This window comes from Eublepharis macularius, chromosome 15, assembly GCF_028583425.1.
Source record: "Eublepharis macularius isolate TG4126 chromosome 15, MPM_Emac_v1.0, whole genome shotgun sequence".
Classification (NCBI taxonomy): Eukaryota; Metazoa; Chordata; class Lepidosauria; order Squamata; family Eublepharidae; genus Eublepharis; species Eublepharis macularius.
In genome coordinates, this window is record NC_072804.1 from 53100094 (window position 1) to 53120695 (window position 20602).

Consider the following 20602-nt stretch of genomic DNA (forward strand, 5'->3'; position numbering starts at 1 on the left):
CACATCAGTATTTCCCACACACAGATGAGATGGTGCCAATAATGTAACTTGGACTGTTTGGAACGTCACCTCCTCTCTTTTGGAAACCTCCCATCTCTCTCCAACTGGGAAATGTTCCCAGGAAACCCCAGTCACCGGAAGCATTACCACTGAGATACCAGTTCACCAGTTCAGTGAGGATTAGACCAGACAGGGCACAGAAGAGGCATAATCAAGATGTCACGCTTGAAAAAAAAAACTGAGTTAGGAGCATAAGGTTGCTTTGATGCCAAAAGCCACAATTCAAAATTTTGTTTTTGAAAATTGAACAGCGAAAAACTGGGCATTTTCGACACACTCTAAATGTTCGACATTGGATTAGGCTCTTCGACATACACATTTCCTCAAAGCACGCAGAATTTCAAGTAATGGTTGTCGGGGGGAGAAATCTGTGCAGCCTACAAAAAAAATGCCTTTCTTATCATTATTTATACCACACCTACCAAACAAAAATTAAAAACACATGGTCCTGCCCACAGACTTACAATCAGGGCTTTTTTTCAGCAGGAACGCAGCGGAACGGAGTTCCGGAACCTCTTGAAAATAGTCACATGGCTGGTGGCCCTGCCCCCTGATCTCCAGACAGAGGGGAGTTTAGATTGCCCTCCGCGCCACTCCAGTGGCTTGGAGGGCAATCTAAACTCCCCTCTGTCTGGAGATCAGGGGGCGGGGCCACCGGCCATGTGACCATTTTCTCCAAGTACAACCCACTGAGTTCCACCACCTCTTTTCCCAGAAAAAAAGCCATGCTTACAATCTAATAGAACACATTACACCAGGAAAGGGATAACGTAACAAAGAGCACGCCAAGTACTTTCCTTTCTTCATCAGCAGGAATCAGTCTACAGGAAGAATCAAACCTCTGCTCTTGCCTTCAGATAAAACTCCTGATGTGAAAAGCAGTCTGGGGGAGAACGAAAGGGCCTCTTGGACTGCAGACACCCCAAGCACACTGCTTGAAATGGAGGCCCACGGGGGAATACTTGCATATCATGTGCTCCGAGATCAGGTTGTTAGAAAGTTGTCCAACCAACCTCTGCGTTTCCAGCCACCTTGAGCTTCACCTTCGCCTCTGGAAATTCCAAGAACACCAGCTATTTGTACATCAGCTGTTTCCAAAAGAATGTGACAAACGTCGTTCCTGGCGATGATAAATGCAACCAGTCTGGGAAAAACTCCTTTACAAAGAAGTACTGAAACAGGGGAGAGAGAGAGAAATCTTTTATAAAGGTAAAAGTGAGATCTAGAATCATATCTACGTCACAGAGATAATCTGGTTTCATAATCACTGTACCCCTAAAACTTGCATTTCCCGTAATTTGGGTGGAGGCATGATAATCCACGCAACGGTCACCTCCAGAATAGACTACTGTAACTCACTCAACCCAGGGCTTCCCTTGAGCTTGACCCAGAAACGACAGCGGGTCCGAAACACTGATGGGTTCACTATACAGGGCACATATTACTCCCATCCTGCAGCAGCTGCACAGGCTCCCCGTCGAATTCCAGATTAGGTTCAAGGTTTTGGTCTTAACCTTTAACGCCCTAAATGGACTGGGACCAGCATACCTGCGGGACGGTCCCTCCCCGTATATACCCTGGAGAGCATTAAGATCGGCAAATAGGAACTTACTGCTGGTCCCCGGCCCCAGGGAGGCCCGGCTGGCCTCGACCAGGGATTTTTCAGTCTGGGCCCCAACCAGGGCCGTTTCCACACGGCTTACCTCTCTTCGTAATGTCCCGGTAGATCGCGAAAAAAACGCGGAAGATCGCGTTTCCTCGTGCGAGATTTGCACGACGTCACGTGACATCGTGCAAATCTCGCGCGAGGAAACGCGATCTTCTGCGTTTTTTGCGCGATCTACCGGGACATTACGAAGAGAGATAAGCCGTGTGGAAACGGCCCTGGTCAAACTCTCTGTCGGAGGACACCCGGGCCCGCCAAGACCTTGTATCTTTTCTGCGGGCCTGTGAGACGGAGCTGTTCCACCAGGCATACGGTTGAGGCCAGTCTTTGATCCTCTTAGGAGCCTCCTTACCGGTCTCCCACGGGGGGGGGGCAACGAAATAATTGGCCGCTCCTATGAACCCACCCCCTTGTGTTTACATTATGATTGGGGAAATTGGAGGGGGCTGTCCTTTTGAGATTCTGTTCTATGTTCTATGTATTCATGTCTTTGGATTTTTAAATGTATTTATATGTTTTTAAATACTACTGAGCATTTTATTTTACCCCGCCCTGAGCCTGTCTGCAGGGAGAGCAGCTAAAAAGCGAATCAATCAATCAATCAATCAATAATAACTAAAGGTAAACTGAACTACTTTTAAAACAAATGTAGATGGGCTTGCTAATAAGCTCTTTAGTTTCATGGTTCTGCAAACTTTCTCCACACCTTGGCAGTGGAAGTCCCCCCCACCCCCATCTTAAGAACTTGACACCTACATGAAAAGAGAATAAATTTTTACTTCAGTTTCTAGAGAGTTAAAAAGAGAGAGAGGATGCTTTAGCTTGAACTGAGTAAAAGGCAACCCATTGGCCTACACTGGGTACCTTGTTGAATATACACAATAGGGGAACTGTTTCAGGTGGGTAGCCGTGTTGGTCTGTAGTAGAACAGCAAGATTTGGGTCCAGTAGCACCTTAAAGACAAACTGGTCTTTAGAGTGCTACATTGAACCTGGAACAGGAGAACGGTTTCTTTACCCTGTCCAGTAGCCTATTAAATTCCTGAAAGGGCTATGTGAGGTTGCAGATAGATTTATGAACACGCGGCAGAAATCAAGCAAGCTTTTCCTCATGTTGTATTAGATATTATGCAGTAATGTATCTGACAGCCCTACTTAGCAAAACTAGTCTAATAACCTGGAGTTTTTTCCTCCTTTGCTCTAACCTAAAGGGGGTTGGATTAGATAACTCTAGAGGTCCCTTCCAACCCTATGATTCTACTTTCCAAGGAGTAGCCTTGTTAGTCTGTTATAGCAAAGGAAAGCAGAAATCAAGTGGAACCTTTAAAGGTAACTACGTTTAATTCAACATAAGCTTTCATGAGTCAGACCCGACTTCGTCAGCGTCTGAAGAAGTGAGCTGTGACTCACAAAATCTTACACTTATGACTTTAAAATGTTGCTTGATTTCTGTTTTACTTCGATACTAACGGCAGAGTGTTTAGCGGCAGAGAGGGCACAGGGTAAAGTACCCAAATCCAGGCGCTGGGGAAGTGGACATTTTGCAGTCTGTGATTGTTGAGACTTCTTTCAACAGCTGCACACACTTGCTTTTACCATGTTTTTGGTGATAGGAAGAGGAACTCTGAGCAAATGCTGTGCTTGCCTGCCCGGCCTCGATCTGAGGAGGGGGGCAGAGCTCTGGTCTGGTTTTCTCCCCGGCCCCCAGCCATTTCAACCGGGTTTGTTATTGTTGTTGTTTTAGGCTCACAGCAAAGTCTTGGAGTCTCTTTAGCTGTAAAAGAGGGAAGGTCGCCTGCCCACCAAGGGGAGGCACGTGATTGTCATCGCCAGGGCTTTTTTTTTGTGGAAAAAGAGGTGGTGGAACTCAGTGGGTTGCCCTCAGCGAAAATGGTCACATGGCTGGTGGCCCCGCCCCCTGATCTCCAGACAGAGGGGTGTTTAGATTGCCCTCCATCTAAACTCCCCTCTGTCTGGAGATCAGGGGGCGGGGCCACCGGCCATGTGACCATTTTCAAGAGGTTCCGGAACTCCGTTCCACCGCGTTCCAGCTCAAAAAAAGCCCTGGTCATCACAAAGGGAAAGGGAGTGTGTGGATGGTATGGCCCAGCGATCAAAGCCGTACAGTGAGCAAAGCACAGATATGCTGAGGAAATGCACCCCCCACCCACTTACTACTGCTTGGGGGTGGGGCGTGCCATTTTGCACCTCCACGTGGAATGCCCCATAGGTGTACCAGGATATAAGCACAATAAAATCTCTCTGCTACGGATGCCCGGTTAGTTGAATGGAGGAAGACTATAACAGCGCTTTGCATTTGGTAACGATACTTAAAAAAAAATGCAGCTCTTTCCACTGGATTTACCTGGAAACTGTGGCTGAGACAACCTGAGGTTCTGCGGGCGATACCCACAGTGTTCAGGGCCTTGCGCACAAAGGTCTCTGCGGCTGCCATGTACCATTTGCTGCACTGGCTGGTCATATTGGTATCAACAAAGAAGGGCAGGACACTCTGTGCAGGGGGTGGGGAGGGAGAGGGAGGGAGGGAGAGAATGTGTCATGGCTGCCAACTTCCAGGTGGTGCTAACAAACACCAAACCGGGGCTACAATATACAACAATAGCTGTATGTTAGTATATAAACTATTTATATAGTGCAAAGTGCAATGTGCAATACAACAATTAATAAATACAATTCATGAATAAATACAATCAGTGTATGGTAGTAATTCCAAAGTCTTTCTGTCTGTTTTCCATGCGTTAAGAGCTACAATGAGCCAATCAATAACCAAGGAGCTGAGTACTGGAGGTGCGTATATAGGCGGGTGGTCAATAGTCCAAGATGGAAATAAAGAGGCCTAGGGGCATGTAGCCGACGGGCTTGTGCTTGCAAATTTCCAGTTCCCGTTTCGTGATAATACTGCTTCCTGGGCAAATTTATGAGGGACCTAACACTCCTCCACAGAATGCTTCCGCTGGGGCAGAGGAGAGGACACTCGGTGCAGGAGGTGGGGAGGGAGAGGGAGGGAGGGAGGGAGGGAGAGAATGTGTCATGGTTGCCAACTTCCAGGTGGTGCCTGGAGATCCCCTGCAATTGCAATTGATTTTCAGCCTCTTGAGATCCCTCCACCCAGCTGCCGTCCACCAGGTTCCTTGGCTCAAGCACCCCAATTCTTGACAGGCAGAAAGACATCCTTGTCTCATAGGCAATCCCAGGTGGGCAGGAGCATTGTTTGCCAAGTTCTGCAGAGTACCAACCACAAATCATATCGCCTCTGCACCCCCTCAAGGGCAGATTAAAGCATGATACCTGCACAATGATGCCTTGGGAGCGGTATTCCATGTCCAAACCTTGTGCAAAGAAATCATCGAAGGCCTGAAAGAGAGGACAGGAAAGATAGGTCAGGGATCGTACCCAAGCGACAAAGTGGCTTTGCTTCATCTAAACGGACCGCTGGGCAACTGTTTTGCATGTTTCAGGTGGGTAGCCCTGCTGGCCTGCAGTAGAACAGCAGGATTTTAGTCCAGTGGCACCTTAGACCAACAAGATTTTTTCAGAGTGTAAGCTTTCAAGAGTCACAACTCCCTTCTTCAGACATGTTTGCATGCAAAGTTGGTTTAGGTCTCACAGCCATGCTACAAAAAGCATCCAGGCTCTACCTATTCAAACTTTCACAGCTTCTAACTCACTGGCCAAAAACCTGGATGAGATTGAAACACAATGACAGAGGTTGTATACATCTGACGAAGAGAGCTGTGGTTCCCGAAAGCTTATGCTACAATAAAGTCAGTTAGTCTTAAAGGTGCTACTGGACTCTTTACTATTTTGCAACTACAGACTAACACGGCTAACTCCTCTGGATCTATGACCTATCCCCAAGGATCACATTTTGTAACCATCAGTGGGCTGTGGTGGGGAGGGGGAGGCAGGAAAGCTATGGTTCTGCTGATGGAAAATTTATTGTGGATCCAACCTGGTAGGTGTGCCATATAGCTCGACTCTTCTGCATGAGACCAGCCAGACATCAAGTTTCTCCTATTTCTCAATGACATTCCAACCCTAATGTTCTCTGGTGTTTTGTAGCCCAAACGGATGCTTTCAGATGAAGTTCACAGAGCTGAGCATATCCCTCACCTTGGTGGCACTGTACACAGTTAGCATTGGAAAGGGGCGCCGGCCTGCTACAGATGACATGTTTATGATTATTCCTTTCTTCCTACAGGAAAAGTCACGACAGCAAGTTAGGACAATGTCAGTCATTCACTCTCAAATACAATCAAAGTGGAGTTCTCCAAAATATGCGGCGGGAACAAACAAGGGGGTTGTGCGAGAGTGTCTGTGGAATCATAGCCTCGGATGTGCATGCATCAGGGAGGTTAATCTCAGATTCTGGTTCTTCTCGTACTGGTGGAAGCCTGACATAAGCTAAATAAATGAAATCAACTGACGTAGTACAGACATGGAAGGCTGGCGACCAGAGAGGGACCAGTCTGGCTAATGCCCACATTTTGGAAGGGCTGAAATCTTTGAAAACACACTTTGGACAATTTAATATAAACCTTCCCTCCTCCTCCCTACTGACTCAGACATGTATGAACGCACATATGAACACTTGAAGATGCCTCATAGAGAATTAGATCACTGGTCTATCTGTCAGCATTGTCTACTCAGACTAGCAGCGGCTCTCCAACATCTCAGGCAGAGGCCTTTCACATAATCTGTTATCTAATCTTTTTCACTGGAGATAATAATAACAACAACAACAACAACAACAACAACAACAACATTTGATTTATATACTGCCCTTCTGGACAACTTAATGCCCACTCAGAGCAGTTTACAAAGTATGCCATTATTATCCCCACAGCAAAACACCCTGTGAGGTGGGTGGGGCTGAGAGAGCTCTGAGAGAGCTGTGACTAGCCCAAGGTCACCCAGCTGGCTTCAAGCGGAGGAGTGGGGAATCAAACCCGGCTGTCCAGATTAGAGTCCCGCGCTCTTAACCACTACACCAAACTGGCTCTCTGGTCCCTCGCTGGTCGCCAGATGCCGGGGATTGAACATGGGACCTTCTGCATGCCAAGCAGATGCCCCATCACTGAGCCGCAGCCCCTCCCCATGTTTTTTTTTGCACATGAGGCAATGCATGTCTGATCAAAATCCTCATGGGTAAGGATGCCAGGTCCAGGTTGGAAAATTCCTGGAGATTTGGGGGGGTGGAGCCTGGAGAGGGCAGGGTTTGGGGAGGAGAGGGGCCTCGGTGGGCTATAATGCCACAGAGTTCACCCTTCAGAGCAGCCCTTTTCTCTACGGGAACTGGTCTATGTCGCCTGGAGATCATTTGTAATTCTGGGAGATCTCCAGCCACCACCTGGAGGCTCACAACTGGACATTGTACATGAGGTTATTCTTGCAAAATTGCGTAGCGCTTTGCACTTTAAGAACCATTTCTCAATACACTTTTTGTAAGATATTTGTAGAGTTTCTTAATTGCAGGTTCCCTCTGTTCTTTTGCTTTTGGGTTTTGACCGCCTGGAGGCTGGCAACCCTACTCATGGGGGACCAGAGGAGAACATGAGAAAACTGTCATATTGTTTGGCCCCAAAACACAAAAATGCGGGGAGCTGATTGCAGCAATTGGCAGAAAGCAAGAATCTTGCTAGGGTTTTGTGCATATCTGTGTGTGCATGCACGCACATGTATCCAGCTGATGACCTTAGTTATAACGTGAAAAGATACTTGAGGCAGGAAAACCCATCACAGCTTTAGAGGAGCTCTGCAGACAAGCCCTCAGAGAAGCAGGGGCCCTTCTTGTCTTCTACCTGGCAACCATCTGAGGAAGGAGGATCTGTGTCATCTATGGAGAGAAGAACAAGTCTATCAGGAATAGGCCCCGATCCCATCCCTCTTCTTGGCCTGCGCTGCTGCCACCACCAGGCCAGCTCTTTGCCAAATCCAGAGGGCCAAGAAGAAAGATAAGCACACCCTGACCCCACAAAACCAGCCATGTAGGAAAGACCCAGAAGGGCATCCAGAGGTTACGGGGCACCTGTGTCTTGCCTCTCCTCCTTGAGCATTTCTATCACACTACCATAGACAGGGTTGCCGGATGTCTGGTTTTCCCAGACAATCTTTTTATGGGACTGTTGGAGGAAATGCTGTAAAAATAACAGACAGAGAAATATCTGGTATTTTTGAGCATGCGGAATGTCTGGTATTTGTCTGGTATTTTTGAGCATCCTCCCTCAAAGGTCTAAAAAAAAATGGCTGATTGTACTCTCACACCTGCATCTCCCAGTCTCGACAAGAGATGGACAGTTCTGATACCCAGTAGGGATTGAAGACTTCATTTCACTCACCTTTACAGTTGAAAGCATGTTGCAATGCACCATGTCGCATACATTCTAAAGAGAGGGTAAGAGAATATGGCGTTAGCAGTTGGGCTGCCTGGAGGGGCTTCCAGATGGTGATAATTCCCTGTAGTGGAGTCACTGCTGCTGCGAATGCAGCAGCATCTACAGCGACAACTGATCATCCATACGGGAGGATTCTACATACTTTCCTCGTTGGGTTGACATCTCTGGGTTTGTGAAGTTCCTGATGATTTGAGGGTGGAGTCTGAAGAGGCCGGGGTATAATGCCACAGAATCCACCCTCCAAAGCAGCCATTTTCTTCAGGGGAACTGATCTTTGTAGTATGGAGATCAGTTATAATTCCGGGAGATCTCCAGGCCCCACTAGGTGGTTGGCAACCTTATCTGAATCTTAGATTATAGTGCTTCAAAAAGTCATGAAGGATCCACTTTTCCTCAAAAGATCTTTGTTTACCAGTGTTGTGTAGTTTCACATCGAGATGAGAGAGACAAGATGAGAGAGATGAGACGAGAGGGACGAGACCAGACAAGAAGAGACGAGAACTCCACAATGTGTTACAGCGTAAGAATGTGCACTCACCGTGTCTACTGAAAGAAAATTCTTGGGATGATCAAAGCCTATACCGACATTGTTCACTGCAAAAAGACCAAAGGGCACCATTATTACTTAGAGGCAAAGGGCTCTGGCAACCCATCCTCCAGGTGAGGGGGAATTTTTTTTTTAAATCTGTTTTATCTAGAAAGAATGTCACGCATTTACCATTTACTATTATGAAAACAAGCAAGGCATTTGTACGTCGTAACTTCAAGTTGCAGAATATGATCTGCTAGCATAAAGCAGTGCAGGGTTCAAAACCTGGGACCGTTTGGTGCAAGGGACAGTGCCTTCTCAATGACAAAGCAAATGCTAAGGATTTACCCAGAATGCCAATCTCCAGACCCTGCAAAGAGGCTCGGATTGGCTCATAGAATTCTGAGCTGTGAGTGAAATCTGCTTGGATCACCTTGGTTCTTCGGCCATGCTGCTCTTCTAGGAAGCAAAAGCAGAGAGAGAATTGCAAGTTACATTACGGAGCCAAGTAGAGAGAGGAGAGACAGGACCCTGCACCTAATCAGACTTTAAAACCGGTGTAAAATCAATTACGTTACTAAAACACAGCATTTGGGCTTGCATGACGAATTTCACTGTTTTGAAAATCTTATTTCCAAACCAAAGGGGAAAGGAGGCAGCGCCCGTTCGTTTCAGACAGTAAAATGAACATGGAAAGGAGAGCTGTGCCTGGCACGTCCAAACAGCAGACAGAATTGCCCATCGTTCTCTGTGTCAAGTCACAACCAAAAATTAATTTTCTTCTCCAGCGCCTGCTGCGTTGTGTTCCCCTTCCCAACCTGTGTCCAGCTGCACCTGTTGTCCTACAACCTGGTCAAAAAGATAGAGAAGGGTGGTTCAGCCTGGGGAGAAAATCCAGGTGTATGTTGGTTCTCACAAAACGGGGACTGAAGCACAAACAGGAAGGACCAGGGGCAGCTTCTGTGAGCAACACCAGAGTAGAAATTCCGTTGGCAGCACGGGAGGTTCACAGCACAAGGACAGTTCCGGCTTGCTTCTGCAGGAAGATTCTTATCCACAGCAAGCCACTCCAGGAAAAAAAGGCCAGCTGAACTGGTTTACCGGCATCTCCTTGAGAAACATCTAGTTGTCATTCCGGGCCCATTTTGACACCTCTATTTAAGTTCTTTCCTGAGAGACAGCAAGATATTCAGGGTCCTTATTCTTTATGCCTTTATTCCGGGTTGCTCATTGACTGTGTGCCTGTGATGTTCTTGATTTGCATCACAAAACTCATCTTTGGGACCACATGGTCCTTTTTCCAACCGTCTCCGGCTCTCTTCCTAGTCCTCAGCCACCTTACAGGAATACAAGCTCAGACCGGTGCCGCAGGGGGAGGAAAAGCTTCTGCCCTTCCCCCAGTGCTGTCTTCTTGCAGGAATATTGCATGCAGGGGGAATTATTTCATTGATTTTGCTGCTTCACATGGAGAATCTATGTGCAGATCCTCCATGTAGAGCAGCAAAGTTAGCAACATCACTCTCCCTGACATGTGCTGTTTTTTGCACAGGAAAAAGGCTTGGGGGAAGGCAGGAATGCTTCCCCCCACTTGGGGTGCCGTTCTGAGCTCATCTGAGCTCTCTTTTTTTTTAAAGGAAGCAGTTCCCTTCAGCTGACATTTGTCTGCAGGGCTCAAGTTAAAACCAGTGCATGCCTGTGCAGGGATCGTGTTGCAAGACCCTCAAAGCCAAGCTACAAGTGACGAATGACACTTGCCTGGCAAGCGAACAGACTCACATGTATTCCTCCCTGTTCACTTGCTCTCCACTTGATCGAGAGCCAAGCTACAAGTGACGCCTCACACAGGTTGGACACTTGTCAGCTTCCCTCAAGTTTTGATGGGAAATGTAGGCATCCTGGTTTTACAGCTTGGCTCTCCATTACAGCTGCAAGACCAGGATGCCTACATTTCCCATCAAAACTTGAGGGAAGCTGACAAGTGTCCAACCTGTGTCAGCCGTCACTTGTAGCTTCAGCCAAAGTGGAGCGCAAGTGAATGGCAAGTGAACAGGGAGGAATACATGTCTGTTCACTTGCCAGGCAAGTGTCATTCGTCACTAGTAGCTTGGCTCTTAATGGTAGATCTTGGCCTGCAGAAAGCCCCAGGTTCAATGTGAATGCTCACCTTGATGCCTTCACACTCACTGGAAATATTTACAGCCTCACAGAGAACAAGCCTCACTTAGCCTATTCTCAGATCATTATTAAGGGCTTCTTGGTAATTAATTGAGTTACATTATAGCCTCTATACATGAGACATCTTACACGAGGAGGCTCAAGCGTAGGGAGACGCAATGTTAGCCGGGAAGCGTAGTTTAAAAACACAGAGCAGAAAGCTCTGTCAATTTCACCTCTCTACACAGAGCCTGCAGAGATCTCGCCTCAGAGGGTCTGTTAATTTCATCTTGACTGAGCCTTCCTAGGCAAAGATGAAATTAACAAGCTCTCTGAGGAGGAATCTCCCTCGGCTATGTCTTTTTAAACTACGCGTCTTGGCTAACATTGTGTCTCCCTACACTTGAGTGTCCTTGTGTAAGATGTCTTGTGTAGAGAGACTCTTAAGACACAGGGGATCTGACGGCATTGTCTTATTGACAAAGGCCTAGGCTCACATTAGTATCCTCAGTTAATAAGCTCTCCAATCACATTGACCCAACACTGGCCAGTTACAATTTTCCTCCAAAATTTCACATTGATAACTAAGATTCCCCTTATATGGGGGTTAAACCTCCCACGATTTTTTTTTAAATATTTCAGACTTTTCTGCAAACCCAGGACTTCTTGCAGGTTTGTAGAAAAGTATCCCCCCAGTCCATCCCTGGCCCCACTGAGTACATGTTTTGATCCACGCTCTACAGCCCAGTTCAGAATTAGATACACCGATATATGAATCAGACCTAAGAAGTCGGGGCCGCCTTCTGTTCCCCTTATTTGGAAATGTTCCCAGAACTGGGGAACTTCCTCCTTTGTGCAGTCAATTGAGGAGCATTCTTGTTTTAATGTAATATTAAACATAACTATTATCACCAGGATGCACCCATGAGGGGGAGGAGTCTTGTTTTCATTCAAACCCCACACCATAGAACCAGAGGCCACAATCAGTCTCCACGCTGTATTCCACGTGCTGAGCTTCTGCCTGGCATCTTGCCACCTTCCCCAAAATGGGGTGTTTAACTATGTTCCATCCTGCTTCATTTTCACTCCGCTCACAAGAATTTTTTTACCTGCCTAAGGCCCAAAGTGACCTGGAGAGCCCAGGTGAGCCTGATCTCATCAGATCTCAGAAGCTAAGCAGGGTCGGCCTTGGTTAGTAATTGGATGGGAGACCTCCAACAAAGACCAGGGTTGCAGAGGCCGGTAACGGAAAGCCACCTCTGTTAGTCTCTTGCCATGAAAACCCCACCGGGGGTCGCCGTAAGTCAACTATGACTTGATGGCATTCTCCACCAAGGCCCGAAATAAACTTGAGTTGGACATCACATCCAGTTTAGACCTATGACTACCAAAAGACTACTTTTGTCTTGAAAGCAAAATCACTCCCAATCCTGGGAGATGCTGGCCGTTTCCACACGACTTACAGGCCTCCGGAACGTTGTGCAAAACAAGCGGAAGATAGCGTCCTCTTGCGTGAAATCGCGCCAGGAAGACGCTATCATCCAGGAGTTTTGCCCGACATTGCATCTTCCTGGCACGATTTCACACAAGAAGACGCTATCTTCCGCATGTTTTGTACAACGTTCCGGTGGCTGGTAAGTCGCGTGGAAACGGCCACTATTTGGCTCTGCCTCTTTGCCGCCCTTCCCCTTGGATTTGTTGTTGGAATTATCAGCTGTCCAGCTGCTTGGAACTCCTGCCCAAAGAGCTAGATTGCTGCCTGCAATCTGCTTCCCTTCACCCTCTGAGGCTTCCTGCCTCCCACCCTCTTGAGTGACACACATTGCACAATGGAATATTTGCATCTAACGTGGGTATTCCAGGACTAGATGTTCCTGATATGTCCCTGATATTATCACGACTGCCTGAGCATACCAATTATCCCTTTTTATAAACTACCTCTGATTTCGTCATATTCGTCATTTTATTCGTTGTTCTTCCCAACTTGTTCTAGAACATCACTTTCTCAGATGAACCCCCGGTTGTCGCTTGCACCTGTCACTACCCAGATTGGAAACACAACTGGGAGAAGAGCTCGAGCCAGCAGCTATTTGAAGCAAAAGGCAACAGAAGGAAGGCTTTCTTCCTTACTTGCATGCTGCTGCAGTGTGAGAACATAACATAATCTCTTGGGCCTCTGATGAATGGTGGTTCTGAGCACATGCGGTAAGCTAAACTCCGTAGCATTCTTCCAACAACTTCCTTTTCCATAACGTATCAAGATTTCACAGCTCTAATACCTTATTTTGACAGAAGGGCACATCAGAGCCCAGTCACGTAAATGCACCTTTGTATTTACCAATTTCAGCGGCCACCTGCTTCAGTTTTTCCAGGGAGCGGCTAATGAGAACTATATTAAGGCCCCTCCTAGCAAGCTGGAAGATAAAGAAGGTCAGGGATACGAAACATTAAACACAACCAAGAACTAAATGTGAAATATTTTACACACGATTGTAACAACACATTATGGTTTCTCAATGCAACCATTAGTGGAAGTAGCCTATAGATGAATGAAGAAATTGCTAAAGATGGCGTAGATTTCCAAGCCACTTTTCATTTCTCCATAAAGACAAAATAATAATAATAACAACATTTGATTTATATACCGCCCTTCAGGACAACTTAATGCCCACTCAGAGCGGTTTACAAGTATGTCATTATTATCCCCACAACAAAACACCCTGTGAGGTGGGAGGGGCTGAGAGAGCTTCAGAGAGCCGTGACTAGCCCAAGGTCACCCAGCTGGCTTCAAGTGGAGGAGTGGGGAATCAAACCTGGCTGTCCAGATTAGAGTCCTGCCACTCTTAACCCCTACACCAAACTGGCACAAAACTGATCACTTTACACCTTCCAACAATCTAAAAATTACCATGCTGAAACTCACAAATAGGGCAACAGTAAACCGGGCAAGGGAGAAGGGTCAGTCTTTCCCCCACTAAGGATGGGAATTCCCTGAAGATTTGGGTGGGGCCTGGAGAGGAGAGTCTGGGGGGCCTCAGCAGGTTATAACAGCTTAGACTCCACCCTCCAAAGCAGCCATTTTCTCCAGGAGAACTGATTTCTGTTGTCTGGACATCAGTTGTAATTCTGGGCGATCTCCAGGCCCCACTTGGAGGTTGGCCAGCGTACTCCCCCATTGTTTTTCCTCACTTCAGACAGTCTCCTGGAACATATACGTATGCTGCTTGTGTCCTCCAAAGGCACAAATATTATGTCTGTGGAGCCTTCTGAGCTCAGGAGAATAGCAAAGAAGAAATCCCTCTCCCCTACGGTCATGCCATCCTAGTCACAGTACTTCCTCCTCCCCAGCGATTATTTTCGGATATTAAAAGTCGTGAAGGTATCTCCCGGAGTCAATCATACGTGAACGAGTTATCATGATGCATCTTCTAGCGCTAGCGAAGGAGTCCGAATTGGCATACCATCCTGTTTTTTCCAACCCAAGGCAAAGAAGGGCCCGTTCCCAACTCGGTCCCCACCCCCCGCCCCCGCCGCCAGTATTCAGTTTACTTACTTCGTGAGCATAGGCTTTTCCTATTCCGGCCGTGGCTCCGGTTACCACTGCGAAGAAAATAAAGCTGAGGGTAATGAAAAAAAGGGATTCTTCACAGTTGGATGTTATTACTCAAAAACATGGGCTACATTCTGTCAGAAATCCTCAGAAGGTGGGGAAAGGCATCATAGAGTTAACAGTCGCAGAGCAGGGGATCCCCCACCCTCTGCCCCCCGCCACCACTCACCTGGCTGGCAGGGGGGAAAGGCGCAGGAATGGGACTCCCGGGTGAGGTTCCAGGCAGCATGACATCACTTCCCAAGAGTGACATCATTACACCGCCCCGAGAGCGCTCCTGGGCTTTGCAGCAGACTGATTTGGGGCATAAATGGGCCGAATTGGGCCCATTTGGGGCCCAAATTGGTCCACTGCAAAGCACATACGCACTCCTGCGCCTGAATGATGACGTCGCCCAGAAGTGCCATCACCGGAAGTGACATCATCATGCAGGCAAGCAACATCGAGAAGGTGAGTGCTGGGTACCCGCCCTCCCACTGGGGGAGGGTAAGAGGACCTGGTGACCCTATGGCATCACATGAGGATTCTTCAGGCATGAAGATAACTAAGTTTCCCAACTCTGTGTTGAGAAATTCCTGGGGGATTTGAGGGTGGAGGCCTCTGATTTACACTTCCCTAAAATCCCGCATTGGCACATCTCCATCCTCATTTATGCGGATTATGCAGTCAACGGCTGAATCCACACGCCCTTGGAGTGTCCCGGCGTTGCGCTAAATGTTCGCTAAACACCCGGATGTATAGCGTCTTTCTAGCGTGATTCAGAAATCGTGCTAGAAAGATGCTATACTTCCAGGTGTTTAGCGAACATTTAGCACAACACCGGGACACTCCGAGGGCGTGTGGATTCAGCCTTATTAGCCGGAACTGTGATAAGCCTCAGGGGAGCTCTCTCAAAGTTCGCAGAATTTTGTAACACGAACCAGCTAGAGATAAACTATCCCAAGTCCAAGGTCGTGGCTTTTGGGAAACACCAGAAGAAGAGATCCTGTGGTCACTCTCTTGAGCAGGTAGCTAGCTTGAGATACCTGGGCATGGTTCTACAAGCCTCTGGGGCAAGGAATGCCCATAAGAAATTCGTGGCGGCACAAGGAAAAAGAACTGCAAACGCTATATTTAAGTTCTTATGTACAAAAGGGGCTCACTTTGTCCCGGCAGCTCAAAAATTGTTCCAGGCGAAAGTAATACTGCAAATGCGACATGGCGCCTTCCTGCCCCCCATCAGGTTTTTCCCGATCGGAGAGGGTTCTACATTTTTAAGAGCTGCCCTCTGAGTTCCGGGGGGGGGGGGTCCCCGAATGCTCTGATTTGCTTAGAAACTGGCTCAATAACGATCGAAGCCAGAATCGCCTTTGCCTCACTCAGATATTGGCTCAGTATTAATTTCAACGTTCAAGGTCTTTCAGGAATTTTGGAGAGTGGTTCACAAAGAGATATTCAACATGATGGGTCTTTCGTTGCCACACTCCCCAGAATTTCTTCTATTGGATTTTTGGCCCAACTCTGTGTTAGATAGGAATACCAGAACTCTTGTCTCAATATTAGTTGCCTCTGCTCGTCTGGTCATTGCTGGGAATTGGAAATCCCTCAGAGGCCCATTGCTAAAAAAATGGTATCAGAAAATTTGGGAGCAATATCTGATGGGTAGGATTATGCATAATCCGTTTTTTTGGGAACTTGCATATGGCAGTCCCTTTATTTGAATACGATGAGATCTGGAAACCAATTTTAGATGTTTTAAATGCCAAAGAAGTAATTCCCCCCACGCAACAAAGTTAAAATGTTCATTTATTGTAATTCTTGGGTTTTTAAAAATTTGCCAAGAGTGGTTTTGATAATGTCTTTTATGGCTTAGTTTTAATCCCTTTCTTGTTTGTACAGTATCATTTCTTGTATTAAATTTGGATAAATTAAAAAAAAAAGCGCTCAAGGTCTGATCTACTTGATTCTACTGGACAGTTTGCAATCCAAACGGCTGAGAGCACTCCATAACAAATTACACCTTCTTGGTTTCTCCCCCCAAGCTATTTTGGCTATGAACTGGGACCAGGCCAAGTCTGTCCTGAAACTGAGAGCCAAACTACAAGTGACATCTTACACAGGTTGGACACTAGTCGGCTTCCCTCAAGTTTTGATGGGAAATGTAGGCATCCTGGTTTTACAGCTTGGCTCTCCATTACAGCTGCAAGACCAGGATGCCTACATTTCCCATCAAAACTTGAGGGAAGCCGACTAGTGTCCAACCTGTGTAAGACGTCACTTTTAGTTTGGCTCTAAGACTATTCGATAGAGAGAGAGCGGCTGATCTGGCTAGATACCGGGCCTTGGTAGCTCCTGAGCAAACTAGATTTTGCCTGCCCCCCCTTGCTTATTTAACCCATATTTGAGGACCATAAGCTCAGGAAAGCTTTCACACTAGCTAGGCGCTCAGCACTTCCCTCAGCAGTGCTAGAGGGTCAGTATAAGGGGATCCCATTGGCACGGAGGACGTGCCAGCGTGACGCAGGGGAAGTCGAAACCATAGAGCACATGTTTTTTAGGTGCCCCTGGCACCAGTTTGCTCGTCTCAAATATAATTCACCGCTAACAAAGGCGCCACTAACTATCGGACAATTGCGTTAATTTCCCATGCAAGCAAAGTGATGCTCAAAATTATACAGCAAAGACTTTTACCATATATGGAACGAGAAATGTCAAATGTTCAAGCTGGATTCAGAAAAGGAAGAGGCACCAGAGATCACATTGCAAATTTACGATGGCTAATGGAACATACCAGGGAATTTCAAAAGAAAATCAGCCTGTGTTTTATAGATTACAGCAAAGTTTTTGACTGTGTAGATCATGAAAAGCTATGGAGAGTCTTAAAAGAAATGGGGGTGCCACAACATCTGATTGTTTTGATGCACAACCTGTACTCTGGACAAGAGGCTACTGTCAGGACAGAATATGGGGAAACAGAATGGTTTCCAATTGGCAAGGGTGTCAGACAAGGATGCATATTATCTCCCTGTCTGTTCAACCTCTATGCAGAGTATATCATAAGGAAAGCTGGATTAGATCTAGAAGAAGGTGGAGTGAAAATTGGTGGGAGGAACATTAACAATTTGAGATATGCAGATAACACCACATTACTAGTAGAAAATAGTGAAGACTTGAAACGACTACTGATGAAGGTTAAAGGGGAAAGCGCCAAAGCAGGATTACAACTGAACATCAAGAAGACAAAATGACTACCTACACAATTTTGAAGTTGGCAATGAGGAAATTGAAGTTGTTCAAGATTTTCTATTCCTTGGCTCAATCATCAACCAACAGGGAGACTGCAATGAAGAAATCAGAAGAAGATTGAGACTTGGAAGAGCAGCTGTGAGGGAGCTAGAGAAGATCCTTAGAGATAAAGATGTCTCTCTGGGGACCAAGATCAAGATAACCCAAACTATGGTATTCCCCATTGCCCTGTATGGATGTGAAAGTTGGATGGTGAAGAAAGCTGACTAGAAAAAAATTGATTCATTTGAAATGTGGTGCTGGAGGAGAGTTTTGCAGATACCATGGACAGCCAAAAAGACAAATAAGTGGGTACTAGATCAAATCAAGCCGAAATTCTCCTTAGAAGCTAAAATGACAATCAAATTTTTCCAGAGTATGTAACAGCCTTATTCCACCATTGTCTGACTACCAAGCATATCAAGCACCAATCCATATGCAAAAGAACCTCCTCAGGATACAGTGAAGCCTCCTTCCATTAGCATTCCACACCCTGGGAAACTCTTACAGGATGACTCAGCCCAACCCCACCGTCCTGAGTAGATATAAATTACCTGCCAGCATCTTTTCCACACTGTGACACTGAGAGATCTCTGTCTTTTGGTGCTACATCTCTGAAGATGCCAGTCACAGCTGCTGGAGAAATATCAGGAACTACAATGCCAAGCCCACGGCTATACAGCCCGGAAAATCCACAACAACCATTGTTCTCTGGCCATGAAAGCCTTCGACAACCCTCTTCCCACCTGTGTGTTTTTGTGTGTTTACATTTTGGGGTGTTTATATTATGTTTTACTTAATCCTTTTAAATATTCTACATACATACATACTTGCATACATACGCATGTGGATGCACACGCAGAAAGTGCAGTCAAGTTGCAGTCAACTTATGGTGACCCCTGCTGGGCTTTTCAAGGCAAGAGACATTCAGAGGTGACTGACCATTGCCTGCCTCTACCAAGCAAACCTCGTCTTCCTTGGAAGTCTTTCATCCAAGTACTAATCAACTGCGAGACATCTTATACAAGGATGTTCGGATGAAGACAGACCCAATGTTAGCCAGGAAAGGTAGGTGACAGAGCAGAAGGCTTCATCACCTTCACCTCTCTACAAAAAGCCAGGAGATTGCTCCACGGAGGGCTTGTTAATTTCCCCTTCCCTCTTTTCCTCCCTGAAGGCTATGTTAATTTTGCCTCCAGGTTGGGGAGGCAAAGAGGGCTAAAGAGGGCAAAGAGGGAGGGATATCAGAGGGCTATAATGCCATAGAATTCAACTTCCAAAGCAACCATTTTCCTCAGGGGAATTGATCGTTGTAACCTGGAGATCAGTTGTAATTCCAGATCTCCAGGTCCCACCTGAGGAAGTCAGGAGAGCCCCCCCTCTCCTGGCTTTCTGTAAACGATGCAAAACTGAACTATTCAAAAAGGCTTTTTACTCAAATGGGAGGGCTGCACTGTAGGGATGGGGTCTCAAGTGCTTCACTGGCAGGTTGGGGATCATAGACTTCACCATTATTTTTGCCTCATATATTATCTGCTCCTTTAAATATGTACTCCCATGTACAACCAGCGCTCCATGTTGTCTAATGTTAGTCCTAGAACATTATGTTTTGCTCCAGTATTTTTTCTACTCTGTCTTGGATCCTTGCTAACGCTATGACTTTTAAACTTGTATCTGTTTACCTTATGGTATTGTATTGAAAAGTACTTAATACTGATTGTATTAACCTCATACTCTGTAATCCGTCTTGCATCTCAGTGAGAAAGGTGGACTATAAATGATGTAAATAAATAAACCCTGGCTGTATGTTTGGATTATGAACATGATCCAGAAATACTCATTAAATCATACCACAAAAAATCACTGCTATTTCTCAAGGGTCATCAAAATATGATACAAATTATGTGTTTCCAGAAAATCTTCAGTATTTAAGAGGAAGATAATCTAATACCAGGGTTTCAAAATTTTGTTTCTGCCTGGTACTCGAGCACTGTCACTCCGGTTGAAACATTTACACAAAGAAGAAGTGAAACTCCACAACAAAAAGGCACGTGACCTGAAACTAAGATTGTTTTCTATTAACCTAAATACATTTCTGTGAGAGAAGTGCTTTGAGCGTTTGTCAGAAAAGCAGTGTACAAATATTTTAAATAAATAATCAAACAACACAATGGATGTGGAAAGAGAGCCGCTACACAGAACTCACCTGCCCAAGGTCCATAGGAGGCCAGATGTACCCCTCTCCACACCTCAGATAGCAGGTACGTCCTTACCTTCCATCCAAAATTTAAAGCAGCCTTGAGAAGGAACCAGAGAAGACTCAGAACTCCCACAAACGCCAGTAACTGATCCAGGGAGAAAAGGCTGTTGGAAGCCATTCCTTCTCCAGCTAATTACAGAACAAAGCGAAGTCAACTCCAGTGATAAATTTTCTCTCTCAAATGTCACACATTGACGTAAAACTTATTAAGTACAAGGATACACCCAAAGTCTTTAATTGCACAGTACATGTGTACGCTTAGTTGATAAGCCGCCAGAAATGTTCCTATCTCTCATTGCATGAATAAAAATTAATCAGCTAATCTGAGTTTCATAAACTGCTCTGTTTTCATAAGATGCCAGACTTACACACACAAATAACATTTATTGTTTTAACATGTCTTATGCTGAGACACTGCAAAATACTGTCATTTATAGATAAAATTCTTTGGAGGATAAGATTGCTGTTCCCACAAATATTTATAGGATTTTCTCCCCATTATCATAATAAATCAAGATGGCTAGCTGTCTGTCTGTAGCAGTAGAAAAGAGTAAGAGTCCAGTAGCACCTATAAGAGTAACAAAATTTGTGGCAGGGTATGGGTTTTTGTGAGTCACCGCTCACTTCTTGAGATACCTGAAGTG

The 20602-nt window shown here is 46.0% G+C and overlaps 1 protein-coding gene across 1 annotated transcript; it reads right to left on the reverse strand.

Moving 5' to 3' along the window:
• Positions 1-755: 755 nt before the first annotated feature.
• LOC129342989 (very-long-chain 3-oxoacyl-CoA reductase-like) lies at positions 756-20076 on the reverse strand. Its single transcript, XM_054998948.1, has 11 exons — positions 19905-20076; positions 14378-14424; positions 13163-13238; positions 9019-9129; positions 8680-8735; positions 8085-8129; positions 7548-7582; positions 5860-5941; positions 5035-5100; positions 4091-4237; positions 756-1232 (listed from the first exon to the last, which is right to left on the reverse strand). The coding sequence occupies exons 1-11, from the start codon at positions 20074-20076 to the stop codon at positions 1134-1136; spliced, it is 936 nt and encodes a 311-aa protein (XP_054854923.1). The 3' UTR covers positions 756-1133.
• Positions 20077-20602: the final 526 nt, after the last annotated feature.